At 40.1% G+C, this 15,705-nt stretch overlaps 1 protein-coding gene across 5 annotated transcripts in view; it reads left to right on the top strand.

Annotated features, from left to right (window-relative positions):
- Positions 1-15,705, top strand: part of lrba (LPS responsive beige-like anchor protein) — a 174,937-nt gene that overhangs the window by 67,485 nt on the left and 91,747 nt on the right. For all 5 annotated transcript variants that reach the window (XM_037974594.1, XM_037974595.1, XM_037974596.1 and 2 more), the window contains exons 34-35: positions 6,416-6,480; positions 8,947-9,055. In XM_037974594.1, coding sequence (XP_037830522.1) covers positions 6,416-6,480; positions 8,947-9,055 — 174 coding nt within the window. The remainder of the gene's footprint in view (positions 1-6,415; positions 6,481-8,946; positions 9,056-15,705) is intronic.

The following is a 15,705-nucleotide window of genomic DNA, read 5'->3' as shown; positions in this document are numbered from 1 at the left end:
TAACCACGTGTTAAAAAGATAGATGGTCTTTCGGACAAACTTCTAATTTGCCATTGTTTCTCCAAGCTGTTAAGCTGTATGTTATGTTGAATTTTCAGTTGCAGTGAATGGTCCCTGAGTAACATAATTATGTTGTTGTTGTAAAACACCAGCGCGACAGCTTTATGTCATGCCGACGTTTCCTTTAGTATGAATGATTTGCAGATCTCAGTCATGCTGTTAAATGTTTACCATTTCTGGAGACTACAGACTGTCAGCTGCTTGTTTGGTCCGATCTAAAATGCTCTCCTAAGACCTTTTAGGGATCTTAAACATTTTGTTGTGGCCATTGGTTCACATGATGTTTTTTAGTAACATGAGTTTTAACGTCACTAATCCAACAACTGCTCAAATCACATGTTCCCATCCAGATCGACCAAAGTTGACCTGTTTAACAGATGGACACCTCTTTCCCAGTCAGCGGGGAGGAAGACATTGACTTCCCCAAACCCTCGGCTCATCCTGACCTTTGGCACGATGACCTCCAGTGGTGGAGGCATGGGCGTTTAAACCCCCTGCGGTCAGGGAACAGGCCTTTCGAGTGTATGGTCATCACACTCCAAACAACTAATTGCATCATCTGAGAAATAAGGAAACCATTTGAAAAGTCAAAGAATTTAGGATTAAGAAAAAAACAAAACAAAACAAAAAAATTTCATTTATAATTGTTAGTAGACATATTAGTTAGTGTTAGTCTTTTTTTATTTGTTAGATCAAATGTAGACCATGTTGAAGAAACGGGGCTAGAAAACTGGCAAGAAATGTGGTGAAACAAAAGAACAAAAATACTTTCTCCATCATTTTCCTCACAGTCAGTCCCACACCCCACTGTGCAGTTAAACAGGCACGCAAGGTTCAAGATCAGTGAAAATCAAAGAGCTGGTTTCCCCTCCCTGTTCGCCCTCGCCCCGTACTTTGCTCCCATGCCCCCTTTACAGCTGCGCCACGCGGCTCGCTGTCCCACACCATCACTCCGTAACGCCGCGTATTCTTTGAAAATATTCTCTCCTGTGAGACGCAGAGAAAACACGGTAACACCAACTGGCACTTAATCCTGAAGACTCCCCGTCGTTGGCAACTATGCAGCCGGAGAAGGGGGGCAGTGGGGGGGTGTTGTGTCGAAGAAGCTGAGGGTCAAGGGGGCTTCCTGACAGGAAGTGAAGTCTAGCTGAGAGGAGAAAATCAGACAGGAGACTCTTAAAAAATATTGAGTGGCTTTTAATTTGGAACCCGGCCGGCTTTACTGTGAGCCGACTTCAAGTGGTCAGTTGTTTATACGCAACATATAATCATGTTTCAAATAAATGAATTTCCCTGACTGAGACCTCTCCTCCTGACAGGCACCAGTAATGTAATATTTTCTAACCTGACAGGTCCCCAGTTATAAGACCTTGGAATGTATTTGAATGTTTTCCCCCTGCTATTCTCTCTCAGCCGCCCTGCTGATAAAAATCATGTCCTGGCGTTTCTGGTCAGATTTGCAATGGAAAGTCAACTCAAGGTATTTTTATCTGGTTAAAAAAGGGGGTTAAATCTGGGACATGATGTACTTTTACAATAACTAGAATATAGTTTGTCCCAACTGTATCTCAGAGGCCTACTTGAAGAAGGTGGAGTAGAACAGTTGTACATGTTAAAGAGCTTCAGTTCATTTACTCTCACTAAATACTATTATTTAAATATTACCCTAGCGTATATTAAAGTACTTGAATGAGTACTGGTTTTAGCATTATTTATTTATAAAATTTGTTCTGCTTTGTGTTTATCAGTTTGTCATATGGTGGTGTAACATTTCCAACAGGCTGGATTATTTGTTTTATGGGATTTGTTTTATTGGTTAAAAATGGAACCTTTTCAGTTAAGCTAATATTTTTTTAATTGTGGATTTCCACCAAACCCATTGAACACTTTCTTTTATAACAACATGAGCGTTTTTCATTTAAAAAAAGGAGATTGTCACTGTTGTATAAATTATTGATAATCACAGATAGATGGAAGGATAATTGGACACACAAACATCAAATAAATCTTCTCACACACTGTTGAAAATTTGGATGTGTAGAAAAGAGAGGGGCACAGTTTAAAATTTACTAGAATTCATTGGGATGGACTTGAGCTGATTATGTCAACTGCAGTCTTTTCAGGCAATATGAGCAAAGTAAGACAACATAAATAGAAACTATTTTGAGTTAAAGCCATTCTTTTGACTTTTCGTCAATTTCTGTTCGGGTCAGATCTTAAATATAAAATTCTTCTAAAGACAGTACAAACATGACTGTTATTAAGAAACTATAGTTTTCCTGCCTACCCATATGCAGTGTTAACTTTTTTTGTATTTTATATTTTACTTAAGTCTTTTGTCAGAGCCTCGTAATGAGAGGATTGTTCTTAGAAGGTTGCAGTTTTTTTTTCTAGTTCTATAAGTCTTGTTTGTATTTGTGTATTTGATTTAATTTGAATTTGAATGAATTATCTTGTGGAAAATAAACCATTGGCTGGTATTTGAGGCTTTTGTTTTTTTCAGATAAATATGCAAGGATTTTGTGTCTTGCTGCATTTAAAAGTAATCAAAGTTCCAGTTTCGGACCAGGTGAAGACCGTTTCAGCATCTGCTCCACTTGAAGCTGCAGCAGCTGCAGTTGGTTTTTAATTCGCCTCATTCTCCTCACACCATTACAACCATTACATCCACTCGCATTAAACTGAAAGAGGGGCGCATTATACTGCAGGATAAGTAAAACAGCTTATAAAATATTCAGTATGCGTTCATGGGCTCTGCTTTAAATGACTTCATGTAGTGCGTTGAACTGTTTTTAACAGGCGTTTGGTTTTGCGTGTGTTTGGGATGTGGATGCTTTAGGTCCAGTCCTCTCACTCTGTGTTAGTTTAGTCTTGACAGTGTGAGTCCATGAAGCTCTCAGAGACTCGGCTGTATAAATATTTGGACATCAGTAAATATTCCTTCAGTTGTGAATTTGATCACGCAAACACCAACACGCCGGCCTGTTTTTCTTTAAGCGGCTGCCATATGAACACGCACATGTGGGCTGTCCAGAAGAGACACTGGTGGTATTTGTATGAGAGAGTGTAACAAACAACCCTGCTTCTGTATTAATCAGTCAAGCACTTATTGCTAATATCATTATTATCAGGCTAGGAGTCACTGGTTTTGACATTATTTTTTGTTGTTGTTTCTATCAGACATAATTTTAAAATCATTAAATTACAAGTCGGAGCAAACTGTCAGTTTTTTTTTTGTGTCATTTGCACAAAAACAATCTATAAGCACATATGTATGTAATCACTTGTTACCGTTGTGTCAAAGTTATCTAGCAGACTTACTCTTTGTCCTTATTGCAAGAAAGACCTACAGTATATGTATATATTTCAGGCATTTTGAGGTTCAAGGGAAGAAAAAAAGTAGCTCTTACCCTCTTCCTGCCTCAGCTGCACTGCCATATTTGACTTGAGAATTTATGCTTTTGTCATCCCATATAAAGTTGTGCTCCCATAGCCTTTCAAATCAACAAATACTTGTGATTATGAGTGATGCCACCAAAAAGCACAGCTGACTTATTTATTATTTTTTGGAGAGCTGGGACATTTCTTCCTTCAGTGTTAGAAAATGTTTTCCTTGTGTTGTGGCGAGCCTGATGTTTGAAAGGCGATTTTGCTCAGGAGGTCTGTGTTTTCTCACCAGTGCCGGTGGTATATTTAGATGTTGATTATGGATAATCAGCTGTAATGACGGAAGCGCATGGCATGTGTGTTTAGACTCAATGCCATCATCATGGAACACAGACCAAACAGAGCTGTCGTATCGACTTCAGATTTAAACGGGCATTTCCATGAATAGCCGAGCTTTCATTCATGCTCACAGTCGCATGCAAAAAAAAAAGGGAAAACAAAACTTAACCCTCAGTAGAAATAGAAAACATCTGGAAAATTTCTGTCTGTTGACTAGTTTTCAGTCAGGATCAAGGAAGAGAACACATTCTGTTGTCCTATCTGCAGTTAGAAGGTCAGGTTAAAGGTTAAAGGTCACAAATGGCTGCTTGTATCCTCTCATCAGGAGTGCTGTGGTCGTGGCCCCTATCGCAGCCATAAAAGCTGCAACATCACTGACCAGGGCAGCCAAAAATCCAATATTCTATCACCGACCTGTCCCTGTTTTCTTTTTGTCACCGGGAGATGTCCCTCAGATCAGGGTCATTGCTTTTTTTAATTCAACTGGAGGAGTCGTTTTTCAGCCCATAATGACGCCATCAGTCAGCTATCACCTTTGTCTGTGGCCACAAAATGCCAATGGCCTTTATGCTTTTTGTCAACCCAAATTTAGAGGGAAAATGATCAATTTAAGGTTAACGCTGCAAAAGAATTGTTTAGTTTAGATGAGATCATAAACTAAAATGCTCAAAAGAAAATTTATGTCATTCGTTTTATTTTTTTCCCTCGACCCATTTCTCCGCAGGTTGCGACTTTTATTTACAGCCTTATTTCCTCTGGTGTTTATTTGAAATCCAGCTCCTGAAATCTGGTTTTGGTGTAGACTACGGATGCAGCCACAAAGCTTTCCACTCATGGTTAATGTCCCTTAGCTACCCTCCGTGCTTCAGCTAAAGCCCCAAGGCTGCTCTCACACGCTTCCTCCAGAGCAGGCTTCAGCCACAAACCCGTCTGCCAGAACTCCTCACCGTCCCCCCCCCTCCGTCTCTCCCGAAGCCCAGACTTCTATTCCCACTGTGCCCTCTTTATTTGGAATGTATTGTAAACACGGTCAACGCCAATATGGCCTCGCAGGACAAAAAGCGGTTATGAATTGAGGGTTAAGTGTAATGTTTTCTGTGGGACGTGCAGTTGGCTACAGAGTGATGGTGCGCAGACGTTTCCGGAAGAATGGTTGCCTCGGCTGGGGTGTGTGATTGGTTTTGATGGGTATGTGCTCGTTGCGCCGAAGAGGGAAAAGCTATACGGTTTCTAAATGCGTCACACATGGACAAATATGTTTGGATGAGTATTAGAAATTCTTGTAAATGGATCTTTCCTTCCTCCTTGTAGCGCTGATATCTTGCTCCCTCTGGGATCTCTAGGTTTACTGAAAAGCTAGTCTCTACATAAACACACAGTTTCCTCTATCAGCTCGAGAGATGATGACAGCAGAGTTAAAAAAAAAAGTCTCATGTATATTTGCTTTTCCCTGTGTTTCAGCTCAATTAATGTTTTGCTCCTAGACAAAATTCCATAGATTTTATCAGCATTTTAAGACAATTTAAAGAATGTAACTTTAAATAATTACAGCTTAAAAGTGATAAAGGAGCTCTTTAGTAGTTTAAGTCTCCAAGAAGACTTTTTTTTGCACATATTTCTCCATTTCCCTTGAGAGGAAAAAGGGGGGGAAAGCTCTTTGAGGTTCAGACAGGACCCATGACCTTGTTGCTTTATTATTCTTTTGACGCTTGCGTTGAAGGTGTTGAAATATTGAACAGAACACGAGAGAGACGATGACCGCCGAGTTTCCCTTCGCTTTTTGTCCCTTTCCAAGTTGAGGACGTGAAGTCGTGCGCAGCTGTGGTTGGATTGTTTAGACTGACACCTTGAACCATTACGTTAGTCAGAGAGGGCAAGAAATTTGTGGGTTTACTTGTGATAAATGCACTCCTGACACCTTTCACTTCTTCTCAGTGATTTTTGTAGTCTTTTCTGAAGCAGTTGGTACCTTCTTCTATTTTGCAAATTTTTAAATTATTATTATTTGTATATGAATTGCTAATTTTTTTTTTGAAAACAAGGCATTTTGAGATAACAAGAACTTCCGACTGTAAGAAAAAGTCTGAAGTTCTTTATCTGAAAGATGAGGGGTGCACGGTATTAGGAAAACTTACAATTGGTATATTTATGTTGAATATTTTAATGACTATCATCTGGAAAAAACCTATAGTTTCTCACTCCTTTCTTTTTCTTCATCCATCACAATGCTCACAACACAATCCACATGCTTTAGGATTTCAGTTAGTATCTAAATTGGTTTTAGGCATTTAAGGTAGTTTTTCACTGGGCTGGGAATATTGGGAGTCCTTTGTTATTCTGATATTGCATACATTGGCATTGCAATGACAATCAATTTTGCTTGTGCAGCCCTATTTAAGATGAAAAGTTTTATGCTTTCACTGCAGAATGGGACAATGATCCTCCTATTCCTTTTTTTTAATCATGTGCCACTTCTTGAATTGTTGTTAGGTACTTTTGCAAGATGTTGTGGTTTGGGATAGCTTAGCTACTTGTGGCTTTTTAAATAAGCCAAATTTCACAATTTTTTTTTTCCATTATTTTAAAGTACCACCAGTAATGTATTTGTACTGTTTGTGTTGGTTTGCAGGAATGGCAGAACTCCATCCAGAAGAACGCAGGACTGGCCTTCATTGAGTTGGTCAACGAAGGCAGGTAGGTCACCCTGACCAGCTATCTGCTGTCCTGTCTTCCTGCTGAGGCACCTCCTCATTATCTCTCCAGTCTCTTCCCACTGGCCTTTTTTCCAGTTTCTCAATGTTTGGATCAGATCACATCATAGCCAACCCCCCGGCCCCCACTCCCCATCCAGGTCTCTTAAGATCCCCAGGGTCCCTGTGATGGTGTGGCTATTCAAGATTCTGGACAACAATCAATGATTGGGCAGAGTAGAGAGGTTTGGGAGTGAGAGTGAGGATGGAGGACCTGTGAGTTCAAGGCTCCATTCAATACCTGCTCATCCCACAGGGATTTGGGAAAAGGAGCGAGGTTAGGCAGAAGGTGACAGGAGCTCTGATTGCTGGTTCCTCTGTGACACCGGGGGAAATCACTCTTGATTTCTCTCTGTCCATCTGTCAGTTTATGCCTCTCTGACTGAGCCTTTATCTGTTTGTAATAATTTTCTCTGTCTTTTGCCATTTGTCTTGCAGAGCCTGTGTTTTTTTTCTTTTTTCTTTTCCATCTCATTCTAATAAGTGACTCTCAATCTTTACACTTCCTTTTAGTCTTCAGACTTTTATCAATTCCTGACTTAGACGGACACACTAACCTCTATTGAGCCACAGATTTTATAATTGGCAGGCACTAATCCCTTGTAGTGCTAACTGGATTAGTAGTGTAGTCCTTTGGCGTGCGTTTAAGAGGGTTTTTAAAGAGTTGGCTGTTATTTCGCCTTAAATAGTGATTACTGCTGAAGGTCCTAAAAATGCTAATTTAGTAGGTATTAGTCATTAAAAACAAAACGTATAATCCCTAATTAGTTCTAATTATTATTATTTTTTAAAACTAATACCATAGATTTCAGTTTTATGTTCTTACTTTTTTAATACTAAGTTTGTTTTTTTAAGAGTTGGAGACAGAAAAAGCAAATTTCTTTCAACCTGATATTGAGTCATACTTCTAACTCTTTCTGCATGTTTTTGTCATGTTACCATATTAATTCATGAACCAATAAACTGAGTTTAATGAATCACTGAGTGTACATCTACAGCTGTTAACTTTGGAATTCAACGTGATTTAACATGGCCACCACAGCCAGCCGACCATAGTAAAGACAAAAATGACAAAAACTCAGCTAGTTTTAATGATATTGAGCTAAAATTTGGTGTGAGAGTGGCTGAGAGTCTCCTTTTTTGTTTGTGACCAACACTCCAGGAATAAATATATTGTTTAAAGCAGTGGAGATTAAAATGCAGTAAAACACAAGGACAAATTTAGGGAGGAAATATAAACTAAATGGAGCAATGTTTCTGTGGACCACAGAATCATTTTTGGCCTGGACATATATTTTATTAAACTGTAAAAGATTTATTTCTGATGCTGCTGTTCTGTCATTTAAGCTTGACCACAGTCTCATTGATTCTTCCAGCTAATATCTGATACCTGCAGTCATCTACCTGCATTTTCATTGTCCCAGTAATGTTTACAGTCAACCTCATTGTTCGGGGAAACAACAGTTACATTTTAGCCATTTAGTCTTTAAAGTTGCAGAACAGCTCCTCAAAATACATTTGCCAGGCCACAAAGTTCCATTTGGGGACAATAGAGGAGGTTTATCCTTTTCCAACAACTTATTTACCAACAGTTATTAAAGAATATTCTTCTTTTCATTCATATTGTACCTTAAGCCTAAACAGTTTATCTAAAATAAATTTTGTTGATAGATGTCATTAATTTTAGGTAGTTTCATCTGGGTCAGCCCAGCTTTAGGCAGTATCCACATGTGCAGCCATTAGAAGAGAGGTCCGTAAAGAAGGTCAGTCGTTGGGTTATTGATAGCGAGGCCTGAGTAGAGCAATGGAGGATGAAGAGGCCCCAGTGCCTCCGCTCCCCTGCTGCACTGTGCTGAAACAGCAGGCTTAGGTTACAGTCGTCCTCGAGCCGCTGAACTCTTCTTTTTTTTTTTTTTTTTTTTCCCACCTCCAGCCGCAGCCTGCTCTGTCTGCCCTCCACTTCTCCTCCCTGTCTCCTGCTCTGTTATTGTTCCACTTTACACAGCTCTGACCTGCAGGCCTGTAGAGACGCTTCTTTGACCTGCACACAAACACGCATAACATGCGTGTTTCATCAACACTGATAAGAGCAGGGAGGTGGACTACATATGTAGTAACATGGCCAGAGGTCCTCCCTCTTGTCAGATGCATATCATTAACAAATTAATTAGCACCTGAACCCCAGGACAAATCTGGTCTGGTTTTGTTTTCAAATAAGATTTTCTGCTCATTCTGCACGGTTCTTTTATTACCAATTTATGGATGTTACATGGCTGTTAAGATTACATCATCATTATGAGAAGATTTTTCCCCTCCCATTGAAGAGATTACACACTTATAGTTTTTCAAATTCATTACATTAAACCTACTTGCATAATTTTTACCGATGGCTATTTCCCATCATCCGCAGGCTTCTCAGTCACACCATGAAGGACCACCTGGTTCGTGTTGCTAATGAAGCTGAATTTATCCTGAGCAGACAGAGGGCTGAAGACATACATAAACATGCAGAATTTGAGGTAAGATGATGCACAGTTCTGGCAGAAGAATTCTAAAATGGCAATATTCTGTTAGCAAATGAAATGGCTTGTAGATATAAGAAAATATTGAAAGTTAAGTTAAAACTAATATTTTTTACAGGTAAATCAGCTTCATCTCGCATTTGTATTTGATCACAGAAGCTAACTCTTAATATTTGTATAGTTTAAGTATTGCATGCATCAAATTGGTCTGCAGACAGGATGTGATATATTTTTTACCAAAATAACTTTTTGCGTTGGTAAATGGAAGTGGATGTGTTGGGTGGCAGCGACATTGTTAATCACCTGACAATAATCAGCATTTCTTGGCATAAGTATCTCAGATGTGTGTGATATAGAATATCACCAACCACTGTGGAGTGTCTGCCTATCCCTATACATCTTGCTCTAACTGCAGACTTGCCCCAGAAACACAACTTCTCCTCTTCCTCCTACCAGTTCTCAATACAAACACTGCCCTTTACTGATAGCTGTTGGACCCCCTCTGTTCTGACCCAACAGCACCCCGTGCTGCCCTCTTCCTGCTCAAACTTTGCTACACTCCATCCTCTGCTTTCTAGATCTCACCAAAATCATTTCCTGTCCTGCTGAGATCCTGTCCATTATACTCCCACTGGGGGTGTATTTTGGTAGTGACAGGGATATGGCATCCTCCTCCTTTTTTCATCCCTCCCTTGTTTCTCAAAAACTTGCCGGTACTAAAAGCTGCAGACAGGCCTGAGAGGAGTGGGTTTGCAGGACTCACTCTGTGTAAACCCACCACATCCAGCCCCCCACCCTCACCTCCACTTTGCTGTAAGAAAATGGTGCTTTTTCCCTACAAGATTCAAAGAAGAGGCTCATTTGGGTGAATTAGGACCCCTTAAGACAGGTGGAAATCAGTTATGTTGTTTATAAAACTTAGTTTTGTCAGTGATTTCTGTTATTTCTTCATTCTTTGTACAGACCCCTCATCTCTGAGATTAGGTTTAATATTCACTCTGCAACACAAAGTGCTGAAATCTGATTGTTTCCTGTTGCCTTGAAAGGTGGGCTCTTGTAATTACCTGCTTGCGTGTATGTCCGTGTGTGGTTGTTTGTCTCGTTTGGCAAAATATCTCATCCATCACTGAACGGATTTTGATTTGCAGAAAGTGATCACTGGATGTACATCTACAACAGATGAACTTTTCAAGTCCACCCAATTAAAGATGGCCACCTCGGCTAACCAACCTTATCAAACACAAAAAGTGCCTCGAACTCAGTCAGTTTTACAGATGCTGAGCTAAAAGTTAGTGTGGTTGTAGCTGAGGGTTGTCCTCATCACATATCCCTGAATGCTAACAGATCACACAAGATTGTTGTTTCAAACTAACATGCAAGGCTGCGAATGATATGCGTTTCTTCAGGAAATTTAGTATTTGCTAATATGCCACTGGTTAATTAATTTCTACAAGTCTCACAAATACAAATGGAAAACTAATGGACAATGAGATGATATTATAAATTCTCTGTTCATCTCATGAAGCACACACAGGAACTCACCTGCCACCAGTGCCCAGGTATGAAAGCTTGCAGTGATGTAGGACTCCTTTTCAGGCTATGGTTTAGACTTATTGTTGAACTGAAGCATAAATCAAGTTTTACATTTACTGTTACTTGGATGAGTGCAAACATACAGCCACTCGAAGGTCAATATTTTTCTCCTTCTTTGTACTTTTGGGTTGTAACTTTTATCTCCGCCCACCTTTTCAGTGTTTCCTCCCTAATCAGATATCGAGCACCGCGTGTCCCAAACTATGTTTCACAATTGAATTCCTCACTTAAATGCAGTTGCTCCTCTGTGACCTCTGAGAAGAAGTGAGCCTCTGATAAGTCTTGCTCTGATATTGCTGTATTGATTTTTCCCCTCCATACAAGCTCTGTTTGATGCTGCTGAAGCCAACGGTTTCATTTTGCACTGCCACAATAAAAATAACAGGCCAATGAAATACCCCCACCCCCCTACCCCAAGGGTGGAGGTTGGAAGGCTTTGAAATAATTTTCAGCTTTGTCCCAGTTCTAAAATATTGTCCTACTATAATACACTTCAGTGACAGAGTTGATTATTGTTTTTGTAGGAAAAAACAACCTAAAACTGGCCACCACAGTGTCACAGTTTTGATGTCATTTTGTCGCTCTTGAAGTAAGGACGTTGTGCAGTACACCGCCTCCGGCCAAACTGATCTGCAAACAGTACATGTGAGAAAGCTTGTTGTACACAACAGCAACAGATTTCAACCGTCCTCTAAAATGAAAATAATTCAAAACATTAAAGCAAATTTATGTTTCTTTCTTGTCAGATTTCATATCCCAGAAGGCGTTGATAGAGGGGCCTTTTGATTTAGATACTGGTTTCCCTCAGAGACATAACATATGCTTTTCCCCTCTCGTTGTCTCGCCGTTTCTCACTCACACTCTCACTGGCTCTCTGTGGAGCAGAATTGAGTTATCTTTGGCCCTGAGAGTAAGTTATTACAGTGGGCTTAGGGTGAAACAGAGATGAAGATAACTAGGGGGAAATCCAATTATCTTTTAGGGTTCTCTATCTAATAGGATCCTTAATGCGAAGGAGATCTGCAGATCGGATGCTGCGGCCCAGCACAGCAAATGATAGACTGATATCTTGCACAGAAGCAGAGAAGAGACGGAGCCCGAGAGATAGAAAGAAGAGAGAAATCGAACTCCCTCTTTTTATGGGGCTGTTCATTAGGGATGAAATGTGGTGGGCTCAGGGGCACAAGGGCAGATAAGAAGCTTCAGATAGGAAAGTGAGGAACACCAGAGTCATTTCTATTCTTTCTCACCTTACCTTTCCTTTCTGGGCAGCCTTTTCCTTCTTTCATATAGGCCTTTGATTCATCCTCTCCCGTTATATGGAGTAATTGAATTGACCGTTGAAGGGGTCCTGTGAAAGCCAGATGATAGCAGCTAATTAGTGCACTCTGCCTTAGTGTTTCCTCTGCTGAGCTTGTAAAACGAGCTGGCCCTTCTCCTTGTGTTAATGATGTTAACATTGAGTTGAAACTCATTATATTGTGTTATCATAGGCCTGGTCTTCTTCATTACAAATCAAGAGACAGTACTGAGCAAGACAAAAAAAGTCTAGACAAAGACAAGAATTAAGGTGTAGTGTTTGTATGTGTGTGTCTATACGGAGAGAAAGAGAATATGCAAAACAAAGCAAAAAAAAAACTTCATTGCAAAACTTTATTGCAAATCAAATTGCAATAAAGACTTAAGTTAGAAATTATTCAACAGGTCACAACAGTGACCTCCTAACATACCAGGACAAAACGTTCAACCCAGGCCTTAGACACCTTCATACACACACGTAGGAAAAACAAGACCCTAGGGCCAGAAGCAGTACTTAAACCATCTAAAGCCTTGTTTGCACAGAAACGCAGGTTTTCCAAAACAATCATTTTCTGTTGTAGTTGTTGCTAAAAAAAATCCCCATAAACATGTCACCATTTCTAGGAATGTCTTCATCCTCATGAAAACACTTAAAGCAGCTCAAAGCACCATAGTGACTGTCAGGTCTGTGTGTGGCGCTGTAATGCAGCCACAAAAATACACTAAAAACAGGAAACAAGGCGTGGAGTATGCACATAAACCCATCACTCTGGGTACAAACTCTAATCTCCCCTTCCCTGTCTAGTTTTCCTTCGTTGTGAGTCAGCTAAATAACATTTGTTATTGGTCATCAGCCTTGACTGCCAATTAAAGTAATACACTGTAGAAGTATTTCTTGTCATTGTGTAGCTGTAGCATTTGCAGCACAACGCAAGCATGGAATCCAGTAGTTCCCACTGCAAGTGTGTTTATAAATCTCCTCTTGAAGAGTGAAGTATTAAATAATAATAATAATATTTAAAGTAGCAAAAAAAAGCCACTAATCCTCATATATTACATATCTGCTCACCTGCATTTCAATGCAGATCACATGAAAAGTTATTTTCTCTACTAAGGAGCTCTAAAAATACTTTTTCAGCTCTAATTCAAAGCTTTTTAGTGAACATACTGGATTATTGCATGAAGACTTTGGCGTTTTTCTCATGGTTTGCACCTTTTTTATTTATTTCACTGTATTTGGGTCAAAATGGCTTTTGATTGTTTCTAAATCCGTGAATTTTGAGTAACAGCCAGCAATTTTTAATAAGAAAATGTTCGCAAAACTGGAAAAAAAAATGAGCAGGCATGCACTAGCATAACAATGTGAATTTTAATTGAAATCAAAAGAAAAGCACCTTCTGAGATTCAAACCTAATGCCAGTTTTATCAAAAATAACCAAAAAAAATGCAAGGATTTAAAGACTAAAGGTTACTCAAACACTCACAGAAGAGAGTCAGAAACCACAACTCCCAGAGGCTATTTTCACCACATTAAACTGATATGAGCGCTCAAACTGATAGCTGCCACCAACTGTAGCTCACTGTCATGTAGCTGTCGTGGCTGTAATGTAAAATGTCAGCGGGGCTGGATGCCTGAGCATCCCATTATGGGCAAATCTGTTGTCAAGAGAATAAAGCAGCAACTTCTGTATTTCTCAGACTGTATTGTGGCAGCATTCAAATACGGGATATATTTCCACAAAGAAAAGAAAGTGAGACATTTAGAATATTAGTAGAACAAAACAGCTCTCAAAAGCTGGACAAATATAGTTATCCTGCTACTATTCATATTGCAATCTGAATTTGTTGTCAGGATATATAACAAGCAGAAGTGTTTTGGCTTTTTTCCCCCGTCTTTCTTCACTGTACGGTATGAACTGCTTTATTTGAGACATTGGAAGATGGAAAAGGAAAGTAGGCTACAGAGGGTGGTTGGTGAACAGTAGTCTCAGTCCTGCTGTCTTGTCAACATAATGAAGTCCCCAGGTACCTCCTCCACTGCTCCCATCATTATGTGTGACCAGCTAAGCCCGAAATATGACTTCACTCCACAGTTACCTTTGTTTCAATCTGACATGGTCTCTTTAGTCACTGCAAGAATGTTCTCTTGATTTTCCTTTTTGTTCATTTGAGCACCTTAAGGTGAGCTTACATTTTTGAATAAGTGTCATTGTTATAATGAGCTGTGCAAAGCTCTGTCAGTGGTTTGCGTTATGTACCTTTTAGGCATTTTTGTCTATATTAAGTCTATATATGTTTGAACATGTCTCTTTTTTGTTGCTTCATGTGGCCCTATGACTATTTGTCATCTCCAGATGTCAACTTTAACACTAATAACTCTAATTTGTTCTGTGCGTGGATGACCTTGAAGTTGAGCTTGAACCATTGAGGAAAAGTTGGCAGCACTTTAGACTGATGTGGCAAAAGGAGGGCGCGGTTCTGCAGAGACAAGATGTTTCTTTATAGAGAAGATGGAGAGGCTTCCAGCCATGCATGGTGACCAGTCCATTAAAGACTGGCCACAGACTGTGTGAAGGGTGGAGCAGGGAGGGAGGAGGAGGAGGGAGATACTTTGATAAGTGTTGTGCCTGCGTTAACCTTGATGGCCACTAGCTTTTGCCAGCAGCAGGGATCTGTTTCAGCTGGATTAGATTATTTTTTTTCTTCTGGCACTACAAGAGAAGGAAAAAAAAAAAAATCAATACTCGGGAGCACTGCATGACAGGGGCATCGTTCCAGAATTGAAGTGCCTGTCAGACATTGTCATTTGGTGACTTTTGTTCGCCATTGTACTTTTAAGCCCTCATTTTTCTCCCCCTCCTCTTTCTTTCACTCGTTTCTTTCCTAGCCCATTGTCTGAATTCCCCTGGTGACATTTTATGTTGCAATTTGAAAACTCGAGGGCAAGAGATCAAGTGCACGAGAATCTCTCTGAAACCAATTGGTGGACTGGTTCAGTATCTACTTTTGTTTAGCGACCCCCATCCTCCTTTCTCATTTTGTCGTCTTGTCTCCCCGGACCTCCATTGTGTTCCAGGAAGAATTTATTTGTTGTGCATTTGCATTCTCTGATACCAGACAAGGACGGGCCTGATGTTTCGCCTTCCTCTGGACAGATTCTCTGCCCGTTTGTAAATGAAACCCTCAGGGAGTGCTTGTCGACGGGTGGGAGAAATTGGAGATTCTTGCAGAGCGATAGCCGAGCCTTGGAGTGCTTGTAGCCCAGATGTGCCACCAGTGTCAAGAGATTGCAAATCAAGTGCTTTAATAATATATTTGCTGGTTTTGTTTCTTCCTCCCGCTCTTCTACAGAAGAACCCGAGACCCTCTTTTCTTTCTGTCAGGGTGTGTGTGTTGAAGACTCACTGTGGCATGGCAACACCACTAGACCTTTCTCTGTCACTCTAATTGATAAACATAGGGCTGATATCTTGTAATGAGCCACCATTCTCCGGTCTATTATCCTGGTTAACCCTCTCAACCCACAGAGGGAGAGAGGGAGGTAGACAAGGCATCATCTGACAACAAATTCAGCACTTAGATAAAGCTACAACTGGTACAACACCGCTGCTGTGAGACTCATTTCCTTGTTTTACAAGCTGGTTGTTTGCCAAAGTAAAAGGGCAAAACATGATTGGATGGCAATTATAAACACACAAGCAATTTAATTTCAGCCAAAAGGTTGTATGGGTGTTTTTCTTTATCTTTTTTTTAAA

The sequence above is a fragment of the Kryptolebias marmoratus genome, linkage group LG3 (genome assembly GCF_001649575.2).
Source record: "Kryptolebias marmoratus isolate JLee-2015 linkage group LG3, ASM164957v2, whole genome shotgun sequence".
NCBI lineage: Eukaryota > Metazoa > Chordata > Actinopteri > Cyprinodontiformes > Rivulidae > Kryptolebias > Kryptolebias marmoratus.
The sequence above is the reverse complement of the archived record's forward strand: the minus strand, read 5'-3'. Positions and strand labels throughout refer to the sequence as shown.